The 22,276-nt window shown below is 38.6% G+C and overlaps 1 protein-coding gene across 1 annotated transcript in view; it reads left to right on the top strand.

Annotated features, from left to right (window-relative positions):
* Positions 1-22,276, top strand: part of TET1 (tet methylcytosine dioxygenase 1) — a 108,811-nt gene that overhangs the window by 49,452 nt on the left and 37,083 nt on the right. Inside the window, exons 4-6 of the mRNA XM_037029269.1 lie at positions 14,238-16,536; positions 19,765-19,849; positions 20,374-20,467. Of these exons, the coding sequence (XP_036885164.1) occupies positions 14,238-16,536; positions 19,765-19,849; positions 20,374-20,467 (2,478 nt within the window). The remainder of the gene's footprint in view (positions 1-14,237; positions 16,537-19,764; positions 19,850-20,373; positions 20,468-22,276) is intronic.

The following is a 22,276-nucleotide window of genomic DNA, read 5'->3' as shown; positions in this document are numbered from 1 at the left end:
CTAAAAGTATTTTTAAATTATTTTATTAAAAAGGAAAAGATAAGGAGAAATGTCCATTATTGTAGTTATCTATGGAAATAAAAGGAGGGAAAAAGGACTAAATCCATCACGTTGTTGTATTGGTCTGTAGTGTGTCTTGACTTTATGACTGTGCCTATAAGTGCTTCTCTTGGCTTCTCTTCCTGACTTCCCAAGATTGAGTAATGCAGTAAAGGGACTTAGATTAAAAAACAAAACACTGCCACCCCCAAGAGACTCAAGCGCTGGTTAAGACGGCAGGCTTGTTGGGGTTGACACCAAGTCAGTGATGCTAGGTCCTAAAGACTGTTTTGCAGGAGGCAATAAAGTATGAATGCACGTAACATAACTTTCCTAAAGAATCCTGACATTTAAAGTATCTTGTTCTAGAAGAGCTAGCTTCTGAAAACAAGTATGGGGAAAATTGACATTTAGAAAGGAAGAGGACTCCATTACTTTATTCTAAAATAATATTTACAAATGAATACAGCAGCATTGGAAAAATCTCTCCAAATAAATTCACTGTGTAAGACTTGTGTTTCTTCCTAAAAAATATTTTATTTATTTATTTTTAGAGAGAGAGGGAGACAGAGAGGGAGAGAAATGTCAATGTGCAAGAAACTTCGACCAGTTGGTTGCCTCTCCTATGTGCAGGTTGAGGACTCCCAACCAAATGAGCCACACTGCTCAGGGTGCCCTGTGTTTCTTGTTAAAACATTGCATCCAGCCCGGGCTGGTGTGGCCCAGTGGATTGCGTGCTGGACTGTGAACCAAAAGGTCTCCGGTTTGCACACAAAGTGCGGTTGGCATGATAAGTATCTGTGCAGCAATAAATAGTAAAGGAAGGAATGCTCAGTTTAATCTTAGGACGCTTGGGGGATAAGAAATACGTGACTCTACCATGTGGGATTGTTGGGAAATACTTCATTCCACAGATTACCTTTCTTCTAGTTCTCTGTATTTTTGGGGCAGTTCAATGACCAAAAGTCATTCTTTGTTCAAGTTTCTACTTGAGACAAGATGGCTGCCTAACGCAGCCTAGGGGAAGCAAGGCTAGTGTGGGGATACTGGTATTGCAAGAGACATTCGGCAAAATTTGGCCAAGTCTAGGAACTGGAGGCCCTGCTTGCTGGGCTGAAAAAATGTGATTTTTGCTCTAAGAATTTATGGTTCCCAGGTTTCCTTACCAGGCTGCTCTTTGAATCTTTAAAGAATTTTTACCTTCAGACCTAAGGTTAGTTTAGAATGTTGGTTATCCCAAACCCACCTAAAGTGATGTGGATGTTTAGCCAGGTGCAGTGTGGAATATAGCCTAAAGCAACGAGATTTGCATTTAAAAAGAATACCTTAAATACTGCATTGTTTAATACTTGACTTTTGGGTGTGCAACTAGAAACGGACTTTGTGATTTTATTTTATTTTAATTAATTCAAAATTTAAAACTGAAGTAAAAGAGGAACATTTTAAGATTAAATACAACTTCATTTTGGTATCACTACATTTTACATGGTTACCATCCAAAATTTAGCTCTAACTGAGATTTACTATGTGTGAATTTCATAGACTTTATTTTAAAAGTTCAATATCTCAGATACCTTTTTATATTAAATGTTGGAATAGTATTTTTGTCATGATGGCTTTAATAGAAATAGATTAAAATTTATTTTATTAGTTTCTTTTTCTCTTAACAACCATGAGAATGGGTTGTCCATGAGCGTCGGCACCTTTACTGTTAGCCATGCCTGCAGCAGGTTCCGGTACCTTGAAACATTTGTGGAATAAATGCACTGAGGAAGAAGCAGTAGGAATGGGGAACGCAGGCTGAATGGGAGAGGCTTTAAGAAAGACATGGCTGAAGTTCGAGGCTGAGATTGTCTCTAGAACAGATGAGGTACCACAGAAGACTTATGGCTTCTTAGGTAGGTTTTCAGGTTCAAATAGGCTTAGAGAAGCAGCAACTAGTTAATTTTGGACATGACTGAGTTTTAATTGCTGGGTGAAGATGTCCAGTTGCCGGATGACTGAGTCTGAAGTTTAGGAGAAAGATCTTGTTTTGCTGTGGGACTCATCAGCAAGTGTAGGCTGAAAGCAAGGATATAGCTAATGGGGAAAGAAAAATTTTATGGGTCTTACAAAAATTTTTTATAGGGCTTAAAACTTTGTGGAATACTCTGTTTCATTTAGGAATGTGTAATTACTTCTGTGCATATCACCACCAGCTAAGTGCTGAATAAAATTTTCCAAATTCTTGGAGCTCATGTTTTTAGAAAGCCTAAATAGGGGGAAATTGGAGGAACAAACTAGTGAACTAAGGGCAATGGGCAATATGGAAGGAACTGAAAACATGAACTTTTATTGGTCTCTTGCAGGATCATGAGAGAACTAGTTATCTATTGCCTGTTGGATGGAATTAGGTGAGGCAAGTTCCTCGAGTATTTCATCATCATAGGAGCATTCCAGACAGGACTTAATGACGAGATTTGTCATGGGACAAATCTTCTGAAATCTTTGAGCATTTTAATGTCATTAAAAAAAAAACAACTAATGTATTTAGAGCTTGCCCTCTATCGTGAGCCTTGACGGTACAAGTGAATATAAGCTGTATTTGAAGAACTAGTGTGACTGAATCACCAGCCAGGGCTAATTTTTTAAATTGATGAGGCAATTCATAGCAGGGGTATTATTTAATGTCAATAAGATTTCACTGAATCATAGTCTCCTAATTATATGGAACTGAAAATTTTGAGGAAAACTTAGGTAAAAGGTAAAATGTATCAAGGCTTTCCAGAAATTAAGAGTGTTGATGTCTCAGGAGCATTTGAGAGGAAATGGACAGTGACTTCTGACCACATCTTCAAGAAGTAGATTTTTAAGTTTGGTTCTAATTTTATCCACTTTCCTTAGTAACTTTGTGTGGATCCAGCCAGTGTGCATTTATTGAATTTGACCTAAGGTGAAAATATTTTGAATAGCAATACTGCTTTGCTACAACTCACAGATAAATAAAAACAGACCATTGAGTTCACAAAGACAATACTTCCCACCAGCTGAGAAAAGAAACTACCACAGGAATTGTGTTGTTCTTGCAAATTCTAAGTATCTGTGGTCTTTTTAGTTCAGTAACACTAGGAAGTATTACTAACTAATGGACTTCATTATAATGTTATTTCTTACTTGCTGCTGAAATTAGTATTTGTAGATCACTGCCTTGGAGTTAAAATTATAATATTGTTGTACCTCTGGTCTGAGTCCTGGCACTGAGAGTATTGCTTTGACATTGACTAACCTTTCTAAAACCTTATCAGAAAGTTTCTCATCAAAAAATGGAGACATTTACGCTGCTAATCTCAGTAGTCAAAGCAAAAGGGATAGTTTCTATAAAGTGGTCATAATGATGTGTGGCAGGTAGAAAATGCTCACTGCAAAATTAATATCTATTAATAAATACCTCTTTCCTTCTTTCCTTCCTTCCTTCCTTCCTTATCTTTAGAGGGGAAGGGAAGGAGAGAGGGAGAGAAACATCAATGTGTGGTTGCTTCTCATGTGTCCCCTGCCAGGAATGGGCCCGCAACCCAGACATGTGCCCTGACCGGGAATCAAACTGCGACCCTTTTGTTCGCAGGCCTGTGCTCAATCCACTGAGCCACACCAGCCAGGGCTAGCTATTAATAAGTATTCTTTTCTTAATCATGGATTTGAGCATGGAGTAACTAGGTTTTCATTATACGCTGAAGGACAAGTAGAAAATAACCTACCTAACATGTAGTTTTACCTGACGATTCTTTTCCACACATATTAAGGTCTAATAATCTGTGTAAATGCATGGTTTCATTTACTCCTTACAGTAATCCTGTTCAGTAAGTGCTGTTACCAGTCGTGGTTTAGGTTGAGGAAACTGGCTCAGAGAGGTTTCACAGAGCAGGGTCTTGCTGTAGGCCATGTGGTTGGTAAAATAAGGAGCTGGGCAAGTAGCCAAGGTTGGTCGGATGCCAGTAAAGCCTGCATTCTTTTTTTTTTTTTTTAAGATTTTACTTATTTATTTTTAGCAACAGAGGAAGGGAGGGAAAAAGAGGAGAGAAACATGGATATGAGAGAGAAAACATCAGTTGCCCCTCGCACGCCCCCAACCCAGGTACCCACAACTCGGGCATGTGCCCCGAATGGTAATTTAACTGGTGACCCTAAAACCCTCCGCTTTGCAGGACAACATCCAACCCACTGAGTCACAACAGTTCAGGCAACACCCATTCTTTTTAAAAAATGAAAAAATTAAGATATGCAAGAAGTATAAGAAATTATTCACTGAACACCAGAGTTGAAGGTATTAACTTGAGGCATGGACGGGATCAATCATGAAAAGGCAGTCGGCTTCAATTCAGAGCCCTTGAAGGGGCAGGCTCAGGGTAGCACAGCCACAGACTGGGGAGAGGGACAGGGATGTGTGAGAAGGGAGGCCCAGGACAGGCGGAGATCCTGTTGAAAATCTTCTCTGGGGTCTGTAGAACAGCAGATTCAGTCTATGGTATTGAAGGAGTGATTTGAATTTGGCAACTGGGAATTCATAACCTGGGGGTGTAGATATTTAAGGTATTTAAGTGAAGGGGAAATTTGATAGGATGGTAGCCAGGTATTGGGGTCAGAAAGTTTATTGTCTTTTTGATCAGACATACTACATACTGTCTCATAACTCCAGAGAAGGAGGTCCAGAGGACCTGTGACTGGAGAGGTTTTGTCCTTCTTAGGTCAGCCATGCTTTCCACACAGTAATTGGAATCAATCTTAATCCATGTGTTTTTAAGAATTTATTAGAAGTGATCTGATTTGATTAATTAGACACTAGTACCTTGTATCCCGTCCTCTTTTGCCCCACACCAAGTTAAAATTTTTACTTTGGATTATAAGACCCCCATGGCCAAATGAGATTGGAGTTTTTGTTAATGATAGGAGTTTATAAAAATTAGAATAGAAAGGAATTCTGGATCCGGTGCAGGGAAGGAGGGAACTTCTGAGGTCTCTGTCATGGCTTCTGTTGGGTCCTGGCAGGACAAGGACATGAGGCCATATGGCACTAAGGTAGGGAAGGTGCGGAGGTGCACCAACCCACTCCCTCAGACACCCTCCTCCCTACCTCAGGCCAATCAGGTCCCACCTTCCTATGGCCTTTGAACGCCCCCTCACCAGGTGGCTATAGACAAATGGGAGAAACAGAAATCATAGGGAAAACTCCAGGACTATTAGGGCTTCAAAACTTAGTAGACTATACATCTTCTTTTTTATGCCTAAAAAGAGGAAAAAGAAAATTTAACAACTGGAATTCTGAATTAGAAATTTCTCGCAAAACAAGGTAGCTGTTTTTGCAGGTCCCCCCTAAAAGGGGACTTCTTTCATGTGTGTGTTAAAATTTTTAGAATCTCTGGGTGGATATTTGGTGAGCAGCTGGTTCATCTCTCCTCTTGATGTAAATTTGGTTTTCTTAGCAAGCGAATGTTATGGCGAGTACTGTACCAGTGGTCAGTTGCACAGTAGGGGCTTTTCTCCAAGCTTCTTACTCTGGAATTTAGGAGGTAAAAGACAGTCTTGGGCATGATTGTGCCATGTTTTTTAAAAATCTTATTTATTTGTATAGAGAGGGAGAGGGTAGGAGAAAGAGAGAAAGAAAAACATCGATGTGAGAGAGAAACATTGATCTGTCCCCTCTTGCACACCTGCCACCCAGGCATGTGCCCTGACCAGGAATTGAACCAGTGACCTATCGGTTTGGGGGATGATGCCCAACCCACTGAGCCATACCTGTCAGGGCAATCGCATCCTCTCAAAGCCAACATTAATGGAGGCACCAGTGGTTCTCCCAATATTTTTTTTGAATACTCAGTTCTCAGGTTGAAAATGTAGATCCTGGGAGTGTCACTTCTGAGTAGGCGTGAATACTTTGTGGGCTGCTCCTTGTGGTCTGCATGTTATGTTTTGAGATGGCTTTTTCCTCAAATGAATAAGAATGGGTTCTTGTGAGGGTGGGTAAAACAATAGTAGATATTACATGGGGGCCTCAGTACATAAACAGATACTATATTTGCTGTATTAAAATTTGATGGGGAAAACTACTAGAGAGAAAATAATTTTAAAAGACTCCCAGGATGGGAGTGAAAAAAAATAGCAGACTGAGAAACACTGACATAAAAGTCATCCTTGTTGGACCATGGCTGTGAATGTGTTTGGAAAGGCATTATTTTTCCTTATGATCTGAGCATCTGTTTCTTGGAACAGGAAATACAGCGAGTATGGAGTGTGTGTGTTGGGGGTGGGGAGCGGCTACAATCAGATCTGTCCACAGGGCAAAATCATTTCAGAATAAAGTACCTCTTTGCTCAGCGCCATTTGAGCTCCTTCAGGAGTAGTGTAAGAGTATTGTGGTGATAGGAATGTAGAGAAAGGAGAAAATGGAGGGAACTTCGGAAGTATTGGATCCAGATCTGATCTGAGAAGTTCACCATTACTGTTGGTTGAGAGTGGGCAGGAGCAATCCTGAGCAACCTATAAATCTTAAGATGAATATAGAGGAGAAGGCAAAGAACTAGGGGACTTTCAGTTACTTACTATCTTTTAAACTGTACTCTTGAACTCTTTGGGGTGAAGAAGAGGATGGGAGGGCAAAAACGAGGGGGGCGGGGGGAGAGAGGAGAGAAGCCAAAGGAGTGTCGATGATGGCATGAGTTTCGTGTTCCTAGAATGTACATGGGAATTGCTGGTGTAAAGCAGTCACTGTTGCAATAGTCTGAAAACATTTTCTTCAGAGAATTGGCTTCTCTTTAGAGGTACTAGATGTTAAATATTTTGAGATTCAAGATGGATGTTTGGGAATATGCTATATCTAAGCATATTAAATGCCAAGAAAATCTGCATTTAAAAAATTATATTGTAGCTCGTGGAGCCTATTTCACATAGTAGTTTTGATTCCAGTCCACTGATCGTGCACATTTCTAACCAACTCTTGCTCAAATGGTCAGTCACATTAATAGTTCACAGTCCGCTATGGAGGGCATGTCTACACCACAAAAACTGGCCAACAATATAAAACAGAGACCCCCCCGCCCCACTTCCCAAGCTGATTGTTAAACATTTACCAGCATACCGCTGAGTATACAGTATCTATGAGGCAAACATGTTGTACATAGTCTTCCTGAAGTATTTTAAACTAGCAAATGCATGTGTGTGTGTGTGTATTCTGCACCCTTCTCCTTGTGCTCCACTTTGTTTGCAATTTGATTCTATGTAAAATATTCTGCATTCATCCTTTCTTCACGTAAAATACCCTAGAAGTCTTCCCACACAGGGCCTCATCACTTTTGGTTTAATGTCAAAGGAGACATCAAAATATCAAAACAGTATTTAATCAGATCTGGGTCTGATGGTTCCTAAGCTTTTTCTGTTTCCTTAATGTTAAGTATTGCTTCCAACTTTTTCCTACCCACCACTCATATTGGTGTCTTTCATATCCTTTTTGAGATTATTTATTATAGTTTCCCTATGCCTCTAAAAAAGTTTTAAAGATTCTATTTGTTTCTATAGAGAGAGAGGAAGAGAGGGAGAAAAACATCTATCAGTTGCTTTTCACACGCCCCCAACCAGATACCTGGCCAGCAACCCAGGCACGTGCCCTGACCTGACCGGGGACCCAAACTGTGACCTCTGATTTTGCGGGTTGATGCCCTAAGCCTAACTGGCAGCCTTTTGGTTCACAGCCCTACTTCCATACACTGAGCCACGCCAGCCCCAAGGCTGCCTATGCTTTTCATATGAAAGTAATCATTCCATATATAGGTTCTACATCATTTTTAATAATATATTGTGGATATCCTACCTATTGGTAATGGCATTTATTTTTCATTCTTTTAGCTGCAAGGTTTTATGTAGTTATCACAGCTGGATCAGTCTACCACAAATGGGCACTTGGATATTTTCAGTTATTTGTTAAAATACACAAAGCTGTCAAAACATACGCAATTCTGTTTTTACATAATTAGAATACATTCCCAAAAGTAAGAGTGCTATATCAAGGGATAGGTTGCATTTTATAACTTTAAACGATTTTATTTACTTATTTTTAGAGGGAGGGGAAAGGAGGGGGAAAGAGGAAGAGAAACATCAATGTGGGAGAGAGACAGATGGGTTGCCTCTCACATTTCCTAAACCAGGGACCTGGCCCACAACCCAGTCAGGTGGCCTCACTGGGAATCAGACTGTTTATGATCTTTTAATAGTTTGTTTTTATTGTATTTTTTAATTACCATTTATTCCCCCTTATAATTTCTTATACCCCCACACTCATGCATCTATGATTTTGAGGATTATTGACAGATTGTGCTCCATTGGGTTGCACCAGTTTTCAATCTAACCAGTTAACTGTTTGAGAGTGTAATTCCCCACAGATCCCCCAAGAGCCTAGGTAGTCAAACTTTTTGATGCTTGCTATTCTGAAAAGTAAAAATATTATTTTATTGTCCTTTTAATTTTCATTTTTCTTCAAGTTGAGCAGCTTTCAATGTTTGGCTCTAGGTTGTAGTGAGAATTGTTTATGAATGTATTGTAACACAGGTAACATTCTTTGAATTACGAGGTCAGTAGACCTCATTTTAGTCATGGTTTCTCATCTGTTCCCCATCACTATTTACGTGATCCCTTATAAAAAGGAAACAAGTAGTATTATTGCCTAGGTGACATAATTCCTCAGGATTGCTCTCTTCTGTTCTTCACCTTAGTATTCCAGATTAGCCAGACATAGCAGTTATATTGGTTTCTGTCCTTTACAACACTTATATTTACAAATACATGTTTATACATTATTTAGTTGTATTTTTAAGTAAGATCGTGTTACTTTTTTTTTGTTTCAAATACAAGCAAAAGTTTATTTAGAAGGTCCCAGGAACAGAAGAGTGAGCTGGGCTGCAGGGGTTCAGGAAACAAGTTGCTGGGAAAAGCAGGGCTCTCTGAGCGGAGGGGAACGACCGCAGAGATAGGCCTGGAGGAAAGCGTGGGGGCTGCAAGAGAGAGTGCTGCACTGGGTCCTTGGTACTAAAGGCTCCTTACAAATTTTTACTATTGCTTTTTTTTACTCATCTGTGCTGGTTCACTTTTTTGGGGGGGAAGTGGATAACAGCTTTATGAAGATGCATGTCATATACCATACAATTCATGTTTTGCCAATTCCCTTTTGACATGGCCTCAACTGGGACTTTTCCCCCGGTAGTGTCCACTCTGTCACTCAGTTTCACAGCGAAGGGCAAATTTCACTGTGAAAACTAAGTTCTGCTATGAGCCGCAAGAACAAGGGTAACCATCTTGTTAGCGCGTGTGTTTGCAAGAGGTCAGAGGTGATTTCTGAGGATACAGAACAGAAAATCTCATTATCCCCTAATAAAGTATAATCTGTTAAATTGTCTTCTTAGAGTCTAGGTTTAGTATTTGGCAGTGTGTAAAGCATGTTTTCATGTAATTATAGATTTGTGTTTTTAAGAGGCCATATGAGATACAGTTAAATAATAAAGGTCACATTTTTAATTAAGTTCATTTAATGAGAATGCCTTATGATTTTGGCACTTAAATCTTAAAGGACCTTGGGATATTTTCCTTAAAGGAATGTGTGCATCAAAGTTCCATCAGTGTACTTAGCTATGTATATCTATAGTGTTTCAAGCATCAAGTAAAAAAAATGTTTCATAGTGGTAAGTGCTATTAACATTGTAGGTTTATCAGACTGGCTTTTTGTAGTGCTAGACAAATATTTGTGTGTTTAAGTGAAAATAACATCACACCCGTGGCCTATTTACTTGGGCTGATGTAGATATCTGGCCATACAATCACTAGATTGATACATAGGGTAATTACCTGCACATTATTTCACAGTATGAATATACAAAGAGTTACATTATAATTTGGTTACATACATTTCTGCTTTGTTATTATCTTTTAAAGATTTTATTTACTTCTCTTTAGAGGGGAAGGGAAAGAGAGAGGGAGAGAAATATCAGTGGATGGTTGCTTCTTGTACATCTCCCCACCCCTCCCCCCCGGGAACTGGCCTGCAACCCAGGCATGGGCCCTGACTGGGAATCAAACCTCAATCCCTTGGTTCGCAGGCCCGTGCTCAATCCACTGAGCTACACCAGCCAGGGCATTTCCGCTTTTTTATTATTTCTTTTTGGATAGATGAAAAAGTTCTTTTTACTTGCTTATCTTCTAGTAAAATCAAATAGGTTTTGCTCCTTTTAATTTCCACTTAAGTGAATTGGGTATTCCCATTCTTTACTCACTATGATATCGAGTCTTTTCCCTTTTTTTATTTCTTGGAGCTCTTTCACATTGAGAACAGAAACTATTAAATTGACATTGAAGGAGGCATGTGGTAGCCTGCTGAGTGGTACTGCTGTTCACTGTGTTGGTTGTGCTAGTGGTTGCACAACTGTGCATTTGTTAACAACTACAGAGCTGTGCTCAGAAAAAGGATGGTTTTATATTAATTTTAATATTTTTTTGTTATCTCACTTATTGATGAGAGAGAGACATGCACACACGGATTTATGCCTTATTTCACTTTCACTTATTCATGCCTTCACGGGTTGATTCTTGCATGTGTCCTGACCAGGCACCTCTCCCACAACCAGGCCAGGTCAGAAAAGGGTTATTGTATTGTATACAAATTATAATCTAATAAACCTGACTAAAACATTTTACACATATACAAAAGTCACAGTGAATTTTCAATGTGAATATTTTCACGGTGTATCATTTGACTTCTGAATTTTTAATGGCAACATAGCTCCTACCTGTTTTGACAGGTATACATATCAACAAATAGATTTTAGCCCTGGCTGGTGTAGCCCAGTGAATTGAGCACAGGCCTGCGAAGCAGAGGATCGATCGTGGTTCGATTCCCAGTCAGGGCCCATGCCTGGGTTGCAGGCCAGTTCCCAGCAGGGGACGCACAAAAGGCAACCATACATTGATATTTCTCTCCCGCTCTCCTTCCCCTCTAAAGGTAAATAAATAAATAAAATCTTTAAAAAAATACATTTTACAGCATGATTCAGCACACTGACACACACGGAGGTAGCTATCTGTGGTAGTTATCTTTTCTAAGTATAGTGTACTCATTTTTTTCCTATTAAAAAAACTTTTCACAAAGCACTAAATTGGTATGTGGATTTATGAATTGTGATCAGCAATTTGATGAACATTATATTATGGTGTCTGTATAAGCCAGAGACTTGATTGAGCAGGACAAAAGTAGAAGAAAAAATTAAAATTGTTAAAATTAGATAGCTATCTTTTCCTTTAGGCCTGACTTTTTATGCTTGCCTTGGAAGATTTTTCCTACTTTCTGAATTGTCTTCTTACAGCTTTTTAATATTTAAATGAATACATCTGGAGTTTTTGTTGCATGGTGTATGATAGTGACCAAACTTCCCTTTTGTCATTGTTGAGGAGATGATACTTCCTCCACTGCTTGGAAATGAAAGCATTTTAGCAATAAACTATTTAATATTGTTGAGTTTAGGCTGTTAGTTTATCTATCCTATGCTATGAAATTACCGCTTTTTAATATTAAAATGTTTATATAATTGCTGTATGTTTTTAAAAATGGGCAACTGAATATTTATGTTTTAAGTTATTGAAATGTAATATACATAAAGTGTGTATATGATCATTGTATATTTGGATGAAATTTGATACACTGAATATAACTGTAACTTATACCCTGATGAAGATATTAGATGTAGTTTATTTGTACTAAGGTTGTTTAATGTCATGTTACGTAATTGGGTGATGCTTTACATGTATTACATTCTGAAAGTAAGTGTTGCCCTTCTGAATTCTGATACATTCTTTTAATGAATACTCTTGGTTTTTCTGTGGAGTCAGTTGTATCATCTTCATTCAACAAGAAGTCTATGAATTTTTTATACTTATATTTCTCTCTTCTTGGCATTCATTAGAACATCCAGTGCCATGTTCAAATGTTCATAGTATAGAAGTTCTCTTTCCATTTGTTCCTGACATCAGTGGATATGCCCCTACTCTCTCAATTCTTGTGGTATAATTTTGGATGAACTGTTTCAAGATTTTCAAAAATGAAGATAAGAGGGGAGAGTAGAGAGTAACTGCTTAGTGGGTGCAAGATTTCTCTGAGGATGATGAAAATATTCTGCAGTAAGAAGAGTTGGGTTTTGCACCACATTGTGAATATACTAAAACCCAGTGAAATGTAAAATTTTAAATGGTGAGATGGAATTTTATTTCATGGGAACTTGATGTAAAAAATTTTTAAAGGGATTACATAACCACCAACTCACCAGAATGATCAAAATGAAAAGGCAAAAACCACTAGTGGTTAATAAGAATGTAGTGCAGTTGGAGCTCTCGTAATCATTGGTGGGAGGGTGTATTGATAACCATTTAAAAAATTTGGCACCACCTACTTAAGCTAAAGATGTACAGGTATATTTACACACTCTATGATCACACATTTTCACTCTGCTCAATATATGTATGTGTTCACCAAAAGATAACAGTAGTAATAAAAGTATAGGCTTTCTCTGACTGGTGTGGCTCGGTAGGTTGGGCATCATCCCATAACGTGAGAGGTTACAGGTTCGATTCCTAGTCAGGGCACATGCCTGATTTGCTGGCTCCGTCCTTGCTTGGGGGTGTTCGAAAGGCAACTGAGTGATGTTTTTCTCTCATTGATGTTTCTCTTCCTTTCTCCCTCCCTTCCCCCCTCTCTAAAAATAAATAAAATCTTTTAAAAAATAGTATAAGCGTATACTTGTAATAGCCAAAAACTAGAAATTACTTAAATGTCCATCTACATTAGAATAGATAAATACATTGTAGTATGCTAAGCGATTTACTATACAGCAATAAGCATTAATGAATTACAAGTATACCTAACAACATGGGTGAATCTCACAAATATAATCTTGAGTGAAAGGATGTCAGTTGTATAAAATTCAAAAATAAGCAAAAGAAGCCAATGCAGATGTCAAAGTGTAGAAAAGCTAGCGTTCTTGCTGCCTGTGACCTACCAGACCCAATAAGCAGAGACAGTGATTGAATCTTTCTGGGCACTTTACTCAGATCTCGGGCAATCTGAGAAGACAGGGTGTTTGTACCCTAACAGACCTTTCTACACTCTATTTTAAAGTGGCCCTTTTTATAAGGAGAACAAAGTAGAGATAAAAGGTTTGGAATTCAGGGAAAAGTTAGTTGGATTTTGAAACTGCTGCAAAGTCTCTCAGGGTGCACAGGTGCTCCTGGTGATGGTCTTTATCTTGTCCTGGGCGGCAGGTGTGTCTCACCCTGGGGGACAATAGCTCAGACTCCATCGTGATGGCTTGCAGTCCTCCTGAGGTACAAAGGTGAAAGTGCTTATGGTCTCCCAAAGTCAGGGTGGGTCCTACCTTAAGTTGCTGAAACAACAGCTTTTTACATGCATCAATTACCTAGCTTGTTGGCTATTACTTTTTAAAAATTTTTATTTATTTATCTTTAGAGAGAAAGGGAAGGAGAGAAGGAGAGAAATATCAATGTATGGTTGCCTCTCGTGAGTCCCCTGCTGGGAACTGGCCTGTGACCCAGGCCTGTGCCCTGAATGGGAATCGAACCTCGATCATGTGGTTCACAGGCCTGTGTTCAATCCACTGAGCTACACCAGCCAGGGCCTATTACTTAAAATAAAATTTTCCAACTTTCATCCCTATCCAAAGCAGTGGATACCCTTTCACAGTGGAGTGATGACTAGATGGACGTTTCTTGGTTGGAATCTAGGCACATAGGTGTTTATTTTGTAGTAATCAAACAAGTTATACACGTATGACTTACACATTTTCTTTCTGTGTGTTCCACTTTAGTACAATTTGTATCATGATACAAATATTGCCCACTGAATCATACAAATTTAAAATCATCTTAAATATATATTTGGAAAAACATACCAAAAATACCTAGTTATTAACTAATAGTCACGTGATTTTTTGATAGTTCCCACTTTTTTCTTTCTCTCTACAGACCTCTTATTGGCATTTTATGATTTCTCTGAACATGTAAAAGTGATAGTATTTTCTCTAGGGCTTTACCCATACTTTCTCTTAAATTGTAAAACCCCTATGACTCTTATTCAAGTATTTAAATGGGTGATATGAATATTTGCTGTGTTTGTCTTTCAGGGAGATTTTGACAACAAACCAGTAAATGGCCCCAAGTCAGATTCCATGGAATACGGTAGAGATGGTCAGGGGGAAAAAAGAAAATTGGAATTGAACGTACATCCCCCTGAAAATGTAACTGGGAATGAAGAAGGTATGACAGGCATTGAAGTGGAGAAGTGGTCACAGAACAAGAAAGCACGTTTAACTGATCAAGTCAAAGGCGGGGTTAAGGCCGTTGTGACAGAAGCTGAAAAACCGAAAACCTCTGAAGATGACAGGAAGACAGTCCTACTTACTGAACTCCTTGAACCTCAACAATTGTTTGCACAAACTGTAAGAAATGGCATTAAAAACGTATACTATTTTCCAGCTGAAACAAATGTGTCTTTTAAAAGATTCCACATTGAAGAATTTGGCAAGGCATTTGAAAACAATTCCTGTATACTCCCAAAAGACAATGCAAACCATAACAATGCCATGAGCTCCACTGCCACTCCTGCAAGCTGTGATCATCTGAAGGGGAAGGGTAATGCGTCAGTCTTCCAGAAGCCTGGCTCTAACTCCAAGACTGTTCCAGATCCTACAAACTTCAACGTGTATGGTCATACCAGTGCACCCAGTGAAAGTGATCAACCAAAATCTCTAGAAAATTTACCAAGTAATGAACCAAAACTCGAATCTCCAGTTCAACCAAATCTTCTATCCCTAATAAAAGACAGGAGATTAACACTCGAGCAAGTGGTTGCTATAGAAGCCTTGACTCAGCTTTCAGAAGCCCCTTCAGAAAATGCCTCACCATCAAAGTCAGAGAAGAATGAAGAAACTCGGCAGAAGACCGCTAGTTTGCTTAATAGCTGTAAAGCTATCCTCTGTTCAGTAAGAGAAGATCTCCAAGAACCAAATTTGCAAGGGGAGCCTCAAACCCTTCATCAGTGTCCATCTTTGGAAGAGCAAAGTTCATTTAACACAGTGGTGATCAATGGCCAAAATATCATTTCCGAGTCTAATAGCATCTCGGCTACTAACCAAGCATCTGCAAAGTCACTGGAATATTCAACAGTGGAAAATCCAATATTTCTTATTATACCAAATTCAAATTCAGCTATACTTGACACCCATAAAAGTGTTGCTCCAGGTAGAATTGATCTTCAGTTGCCACCAACAAGTAATAAACCAGGACTCTGCAACCAGTCACTGGCCGGCAGTAAAGAGTTGGACTCAAAGGACAATCCGTTATGTCAAGATACAGTTCATAGCAAAATTGAGGAAGATGTTGCAACACAGTTAACACAACTTGCATCAATAATTAAATGCAACTACATAAAACCAAATGAAAATAATGTGGAAAGTACAACAACAAACCTTGTTGAGTATAATGTACAGCACACACACAGTCAGGAGAAGGGCTCAATACAACAGAAAGCACCTTCCAGTGTACAAAATAATCAAAGCTCATCCCTAACAAAGCAGAAGAACACAACCCAGAAAAAGACAAAACCTGCCCCACCAAGAGATCGGCGGAAAAAGAAGCCTGCAGTCACAAGTTGTCAAGAAAATGACCAGAAAAAGCAGGAGCAGTTGTCAAATGAGTATAGTAAGTTACATGACATTTGGATGGCATCTAAATTTCAAAGATTTGGTCAATTTTGTCCTCATGATTTTCCTGTTCAGTTGGGAACAATTGCTCCTGCAACCAAAGTATGCAAACCACTGATTCAAACAAGCTCAGCATCAGAACAGAAATTATTTCCTCCACTAGCTCAGATAAAAATTGAGCGACAGTATCCCGAATCGCAACAGGAAACAATGATGGAGGTTGTGCCATTGGATTCTGTCCCTGTATCCCTGTTACAAACAGAATCCAATGGACAGTCGTTTACAGAACAAGTTTATATTACTCAGGTACAGCCAACAGTGAATGTCAATCAGAACGCTCATCCTTTCCTCCAGCCCTCCTCTACAACTAATCAGTGTGCTAATGTGATGGCTGATAATGACCAAACACAGCTGCAGCAGGGTGTTAACCACCAGCTCAATCAGAGACTGCCAGCATTCCCGGGCATGTCTCATGTGACCTTATTGGGCCCAGTGCAAATTCTCAGGAATGTAAATGCAGCATATTCAGGTGAAATTGCAGTGGTTTCTTCCAAAGCTGGAGAGGTCGTCTGTTCATCTAGTGTTGGAGCATCAGGATGTTCCCCAGTAGACCAAGCACAGAAAATTTCTAAAAATAATGCCAAGAAAGTTGTTACTAAGCGTAAAAAAAAACGGGCGTCCCCAACAAAAGATACTGAATTGCCGACCTGCGACTGTCTTGGTAAGTGCCATTCAACTCACAATAGGAAACTTTCTCAAGTAGAAAGTTTGCTGATTTCTCTCGAGGCTTAATGTCTCTCCAGTTGTTTATTGTCATATTATAAGAGTAAATTCCCTTAATGTTTTATTATAGTTCATTCTTCTTGTAGTCAAAAGAATTTTAACCTGTAAGGGTTTTGCTTTAAAATTTTTTTGTTGTGACGTATAACACGCACACAGATAATGTAAAATATATGTACAACCTAACAACACCGTAGAAAGTATCCATGTCACTGATAACCCCAGCCAACTGCTTTATTTCTTTTCCAGTACCTAGTGCTTTTATGATCTGCACTGTAAAGGGGATGCCAAATTTGTAATTCTGGCCAGCTGAAGAATTTGCAAACCATTTGCAGTTTTAAAATATTAAATTATTAAACAAATAATTGATTTCCTAGTTCAAGCAACAATAGTAAATAGTTTTGTGGAAATAGCTGAGTCGTGGACCAATTTCTAATTAATGTGTTTGTATATATTGTGCCTTAAGAATCCCTGAAAGAGAATATACAAAAAGTAACAACTAGAACTTTCATCAGTGTTTTAAAAGCCCTGAGAAAATCTTGCTGGAGTAGATTTTCAGACAGGTCTTAGGAGAGTTTGCTAGATATGTGAAGTATATGCAAGCTTAATTTTAAGCCGGTAGTATTAGTCAGTGCTTTATGGTCAAGTTTCATGTAAATGCTCCGATATGAGAACAAACTTATTTACTTGAATGTAGCTGGAAAGTAAGGAGATTAAAGAGATTGTGTCATTAAAGTTTGTTTGGCTGTTTGAAACGCATTATTTCCGCTTTTATACAACTTATGATAGGACAGTTTGTAAAATATCCTGTTTCGAACGGATGTAGGTTTAATTATATGTTTTTTCTTAAAATATGCCCCAAATCACAGACTCAGGCTTTTTATTAGAAACAGGTAGTTTATTCCAAATTGAGTAGTTAAAGGATCGTTTGGTAGGATAAAGTATATTATTCTGATTATTTTTGAACTGCTGTAGAAAAAATTGAGAAGTATAGCAATGACTCACAGTTCTTGATTATTCAAAGTACATTGATTTTGTGAGATGAATCCTTCCATTTCTACTTATAATTCAACACATAGTTCTGACAGCCTTCCATGTGCCAGGCGCCAAGGACAGGCACCTCTGAGAAGGATCTCATAGTCTGGAAAGGGTGGCAGTACGGTCTGAGTAAGGCTGAATTTGGAGAATGAGAGGTTCCAGGATGGAGGACATAAGAGTATAGTAATAACATCCATTCCAGATCATTGATTGCAAGTCTGACAGTGTGCCATGCCCTGGACTTGTGTTTTCCACAACTGTACCAAAAAATGGGGTTTCTTATCCCCATCTTACAAATGAGGAAAACTGACACACAGAAGTTTTCACCAGTAGACAACGAAGCTGTAATTTGAAGACAGGCAGTCCCAACTCCAGAGCCTGTGTTTGTAACTTTCACCATCTGGTGTTTCAAAAATCTGAAGTTAAAAAGTAAAAATGATTTTCTGAATATCATGATAAATGGGAAAAAGATCTCTAATTTAAAATGCCATTAGCCCTGGCTGGTGTGGGTCGGTGGGTTGAGCTCTGGCCTGCGAACCAAAGGATCACCGGTTTGGATGCCCCGCCTACTGGGGACCTGGCCTGCAACCCTTTGGTTCACAGGCCAGCCAGTGCTCAATCTACTGAGCCACACCTAGAAAGAATAATTCTTTGTCATAGGGAAACTGTCTTATGCATTGCAGGCTGTTTAGTGGTACTCCTGCCCTCCACACACACACACACACATACCCACCTAGTTGTCAGAACCAAAAATACTGTCAAATGATCCCTCAGAAAAAATCACCCTGGTTAAGAACTATGGTTCCAGATCACCAGCAGTGAGTTAAAATCTTTTCACTGTATGCTGCTTAAGAAGGTACAGATCTTAATCCCAAGTTATAGCTGATGGCCAATCAAAACGGTTCAGTAATGACTTTTGGTATAGCTGGATACCCCCTTGCCAGAAATGCATTCCGCAGTGATCCTAGTTAGACATGATTCTAAGAGACCAAGTTAAGAGTACTGTTTTCTAAGATATGCGTAACTCACATTCATAAAAATATAAATGGTACAGAAATAGGATGCAAGGGTCTTCTTATAGGTCTCATTCTATAAAGACCAATTTTTCTATACGAATTAACCTTATACTGATTGTTAAAAGGATTTTATTTATTTTTGGAGATAGGGGAAGGGAAGGAAAAAGAGAGGGAGAGAAGCATGTACAAAAGAAATATCAATTGGTGGCCTCTCACACACCCTTAACTGGGAACATGGCCCGCAACCCAGGCCTGTGCTGTGACTGGGAGTCAAACCTTCAACCTTCCAGTTCATAGGCCAGTGCTCAATCCATTGAGCCACACCAGCCAAGGCAACATTATGCTGATTTTAATTTTGTTTGAAAATTTACAAAATATAAGTCTTTTAAAACACTATTTTAGGGATTTGCTTTTTTATCTTAAGAATTCTTAAATTTTTTAATGCACCTGAAACTGATACAAAATAATATTGAATGTCAACCATAATTGAAAAAAATTAAAAATGAAAAATGTTTATACGTTTCTTAGATTTTTCAATGTTTTTAACTATCATTGCTTTAATACCTTCAGTGTTTCCCACTATATAGACATCTCCTGATTTATTTAACTTTGACTTATTGACAGATGTTAAGGGTGTTTCTCTCTCTCTCTTCTTTGGTATTTCAAATAATTGTAATTAGGAACATTCTTGTATACATTCGACTTAAAACTGTATAATGTGTAACCAAAGAGTAGAATAAATTCTTAGCAGTGCAATTTTGGGGCTCAATAGGATTCTGAGGCCATGCTTTTAAATTATATCACTCTTGGATAAATTTTAACTTTGCACTGCAATTATTAATAAGTTTTTTAAAGCAGGAGATAAGAGAATAAACATGACCCACATCTTGGAATATTTTTGCCCCTCTGGTTTTTATGGTGAAGAAAAAATTAGGAGCAGAGAGGAAGAGGAACAAGTTAAATTCCAGGTTCTATTGCCCTAAACTTTAATTATGAAAGTTTGCCCAAACCGTGTCAAAATTCATTGCTCTGAATTGAAAAAAAAAAATTAGCTCTTCCTTGCTCCTACACAGCTCTGTAAAACCTTGGGTCTAATAATCTTATTCCTTCCACAGATAAACACAGAGATAAAGGCCCGTATTATACGCACCTTGCGGCAGGACCGACTGTGGCTGCTGTTAGGGAAATCATGGAGAATAGGTGAGGAAATGTGCTTTCTTCCCTGTTAAAACCGTTTGTCACTGTGGACCCGGCTCGAGGCAGGGAAGTTATCTCTGGGAATCAGCATGAGGTGAATGGAGAAGCCGTAGGAGTATGAGTTGGATGTTTCTTAGGGCCCAGGGAAAGAATAGTTTCCTGGTGTCCCTGCTGAACCAGTTCGTTACCACACGCGCCATTGGGCACTCAACAAGACACTGACAACGCAAGACTGTGCTAAATTAAGAAATATTCATTTTTTATTATTATATAATAATGGTAGAATAGTTCAAATGACATCTATCCACACCATATACATCCTTCTTGTTTGTCTTGCAGCCAGGCTATTTTAAGGAGAAGGAAACAACTGGACAACAAAATAACTGCCACAGAAAACTAGATGTTTAACAAAAATAAATGATGAGGAATGTTTGATTTTTATACTTCTGTAAATGTAACCTTGTGCATATTAAGATGTTAAAAGTGTGTACTATGATTATTTCCATTTCACTCTATTTTGTACTCAGGTATGGGGAAAAAGGAAAAGCAATAAGGATAGAAAAAGTAGTGTATACCGGAAACGAAGGGAAAAGCTCTCTCGGGTGCCCGGCCGCTAAGTGGGTAAGTATTTTGTATTGGATTCAGCTTCTTTAAGAAGTTCTCAGTCAAAAAACTGTTCATGGCCACACGTACATTCTTAGTAGGATATTCACATCCATAAAGATATTAACCAGTGTATTTGGAATTTTCAGCCATAGAATCATTTAATATCCCTGTGCTCTAATTTGATGATGATAACAATAAATAATAAATAATAAAAATTACTACTACCTTATATTACAGATCAGACAATATGTAAAGAACATGACATACTGCCTCCTAAATACTCACAGAGGGACTCTGTTAGGAATTAGAAAAGGAATAGGTGAAAGCCATTATTTTTATATCCCTTCAAAGAGAAACATTAAATGCAAAATGAAGATAGGGTTTGAGCCCAGGCATTCCTAAAGTAAGATAATTGCCACAATCTGACCTAATCTAGTAGACTGTGGTTTGGTTACTTTTCAACCTTTGTAGGTAGCAGTGGTGACAATTGGTGTACTCAGGTATGAGCAAAAAGGAAGCGTTGTAAGGACAGAAATAGTAGTGTGTATTGGAAAAGAGGGGAAAACTCTCATGGGTGCCCAGTCACTAACTGGGTAATATGTATTTACATGCTTTTCAAAATGGATTGTTCCATTTTGAAAATAGAACTAGAGTTGGACACTGAACACCAGATACTGTGTTGCTTCAATCTATTTGAAGAGCATAGTCTCTGTAAAATACAGATAAGCTCAGAGAAGTGGAATACACCTTGTTTAGATACTTATCTTACATTTGATAAAATGTAAAGATCTTAAGTGTACAGGAGTTCTTCATTTGTATAACAGCTATCCAGGTAATGATATAAATCATTCTAGAATCCCAGAAGGCTTCTGTGTGTTCCCTCCAGGTCAACAGCTCCTCGTGAAGATAAGTACTATTTTGACCTGTATCGCTATAAAGAGCTCCTAGAGAAGTTAACTCCATATAACAAGAATCATATAGTATGCCCTCTTGTGTGTATGTCCTTCCCCTCAACATTTATAGAATGTGGATTTAATGACTTGAGGTCCAACAGCCATTTGGAACCTCTAATTGACTTGATAGTGGTAGGTTTGTACAAGGATGGTAGGAGAAGGACAGATGCCCGAGTCCCTGATGGTACAATTAAAGCTACTGTACCACCCCAGGCCTTCTTAAATCTGGATTTCTTTACTCTGAGAGAGATTTTTTAAAAAATTATAAGTTCTGCCCTGGCTGGTGTAGCTCAGTGGATTGAGCGCGGGTCTGTGAAGCAAAAGATCACGGTTCGATGCCCGTGATCAGGGCACATGCCTGGGTTGCAGGCCAGTTCCCAGTGGGGGACACATGAGAGGCAACCACACATTGATATTTCTCTCCCTCTCTCCTTTCCCTCCCCTCTTTCTGAAAATAATTAAAATATTAAAAAAAAAAATTATAAGTTCTACCAGTCATTAGACAGGAAGAAACTGGCCTGCAGTCATACCAGCCATCACAAAAACATTTTGAGACTAGGCTTGGTGAATAAAATTTTGTGAAATGCTCCACCTAGAAGTCTAAAAACTTCCCCTAAAATCTCTGTGAATGATTGGGGTAGGGCTCGGGATTGGTGGGCGTAAACTATTATTTCCTCACTTTATAGATTGGCCTGTTCATGCTATGCACCGATTTTCACACTATTTTCAACTCAGCTATGAAGGGTAAGCACCCTCTCAGTTTCCTCAAAACACTCGCTTGTACAAGTCAACCTCCATGAGTAAGAGTTTTGGTGAACCTATTAGCTACAGTGATCTTCATTTTATTTTATTCACTTTTTTGGAAAAGATA

Source organism: Sturnira hondurensis, unplaced genomic scaffold, assembly GCF_014824575.4.
Source record: "Sturnira hondurensis isolate 20B ecotype Veracruz unplaced genomic scaffold, ASM1482457v3 Scaffold0020237, whole genome shotgun sequence".
Lineage (NCBI taxonomy): Eukaryota > Metazoa > Chordata > Mammalia > Chiroptera > Phyllostomidae > Sturnira > Sturnira hondurensis.
This window is presented reverse-complemented; position numbering and strand designations above follow the sequence as displayed.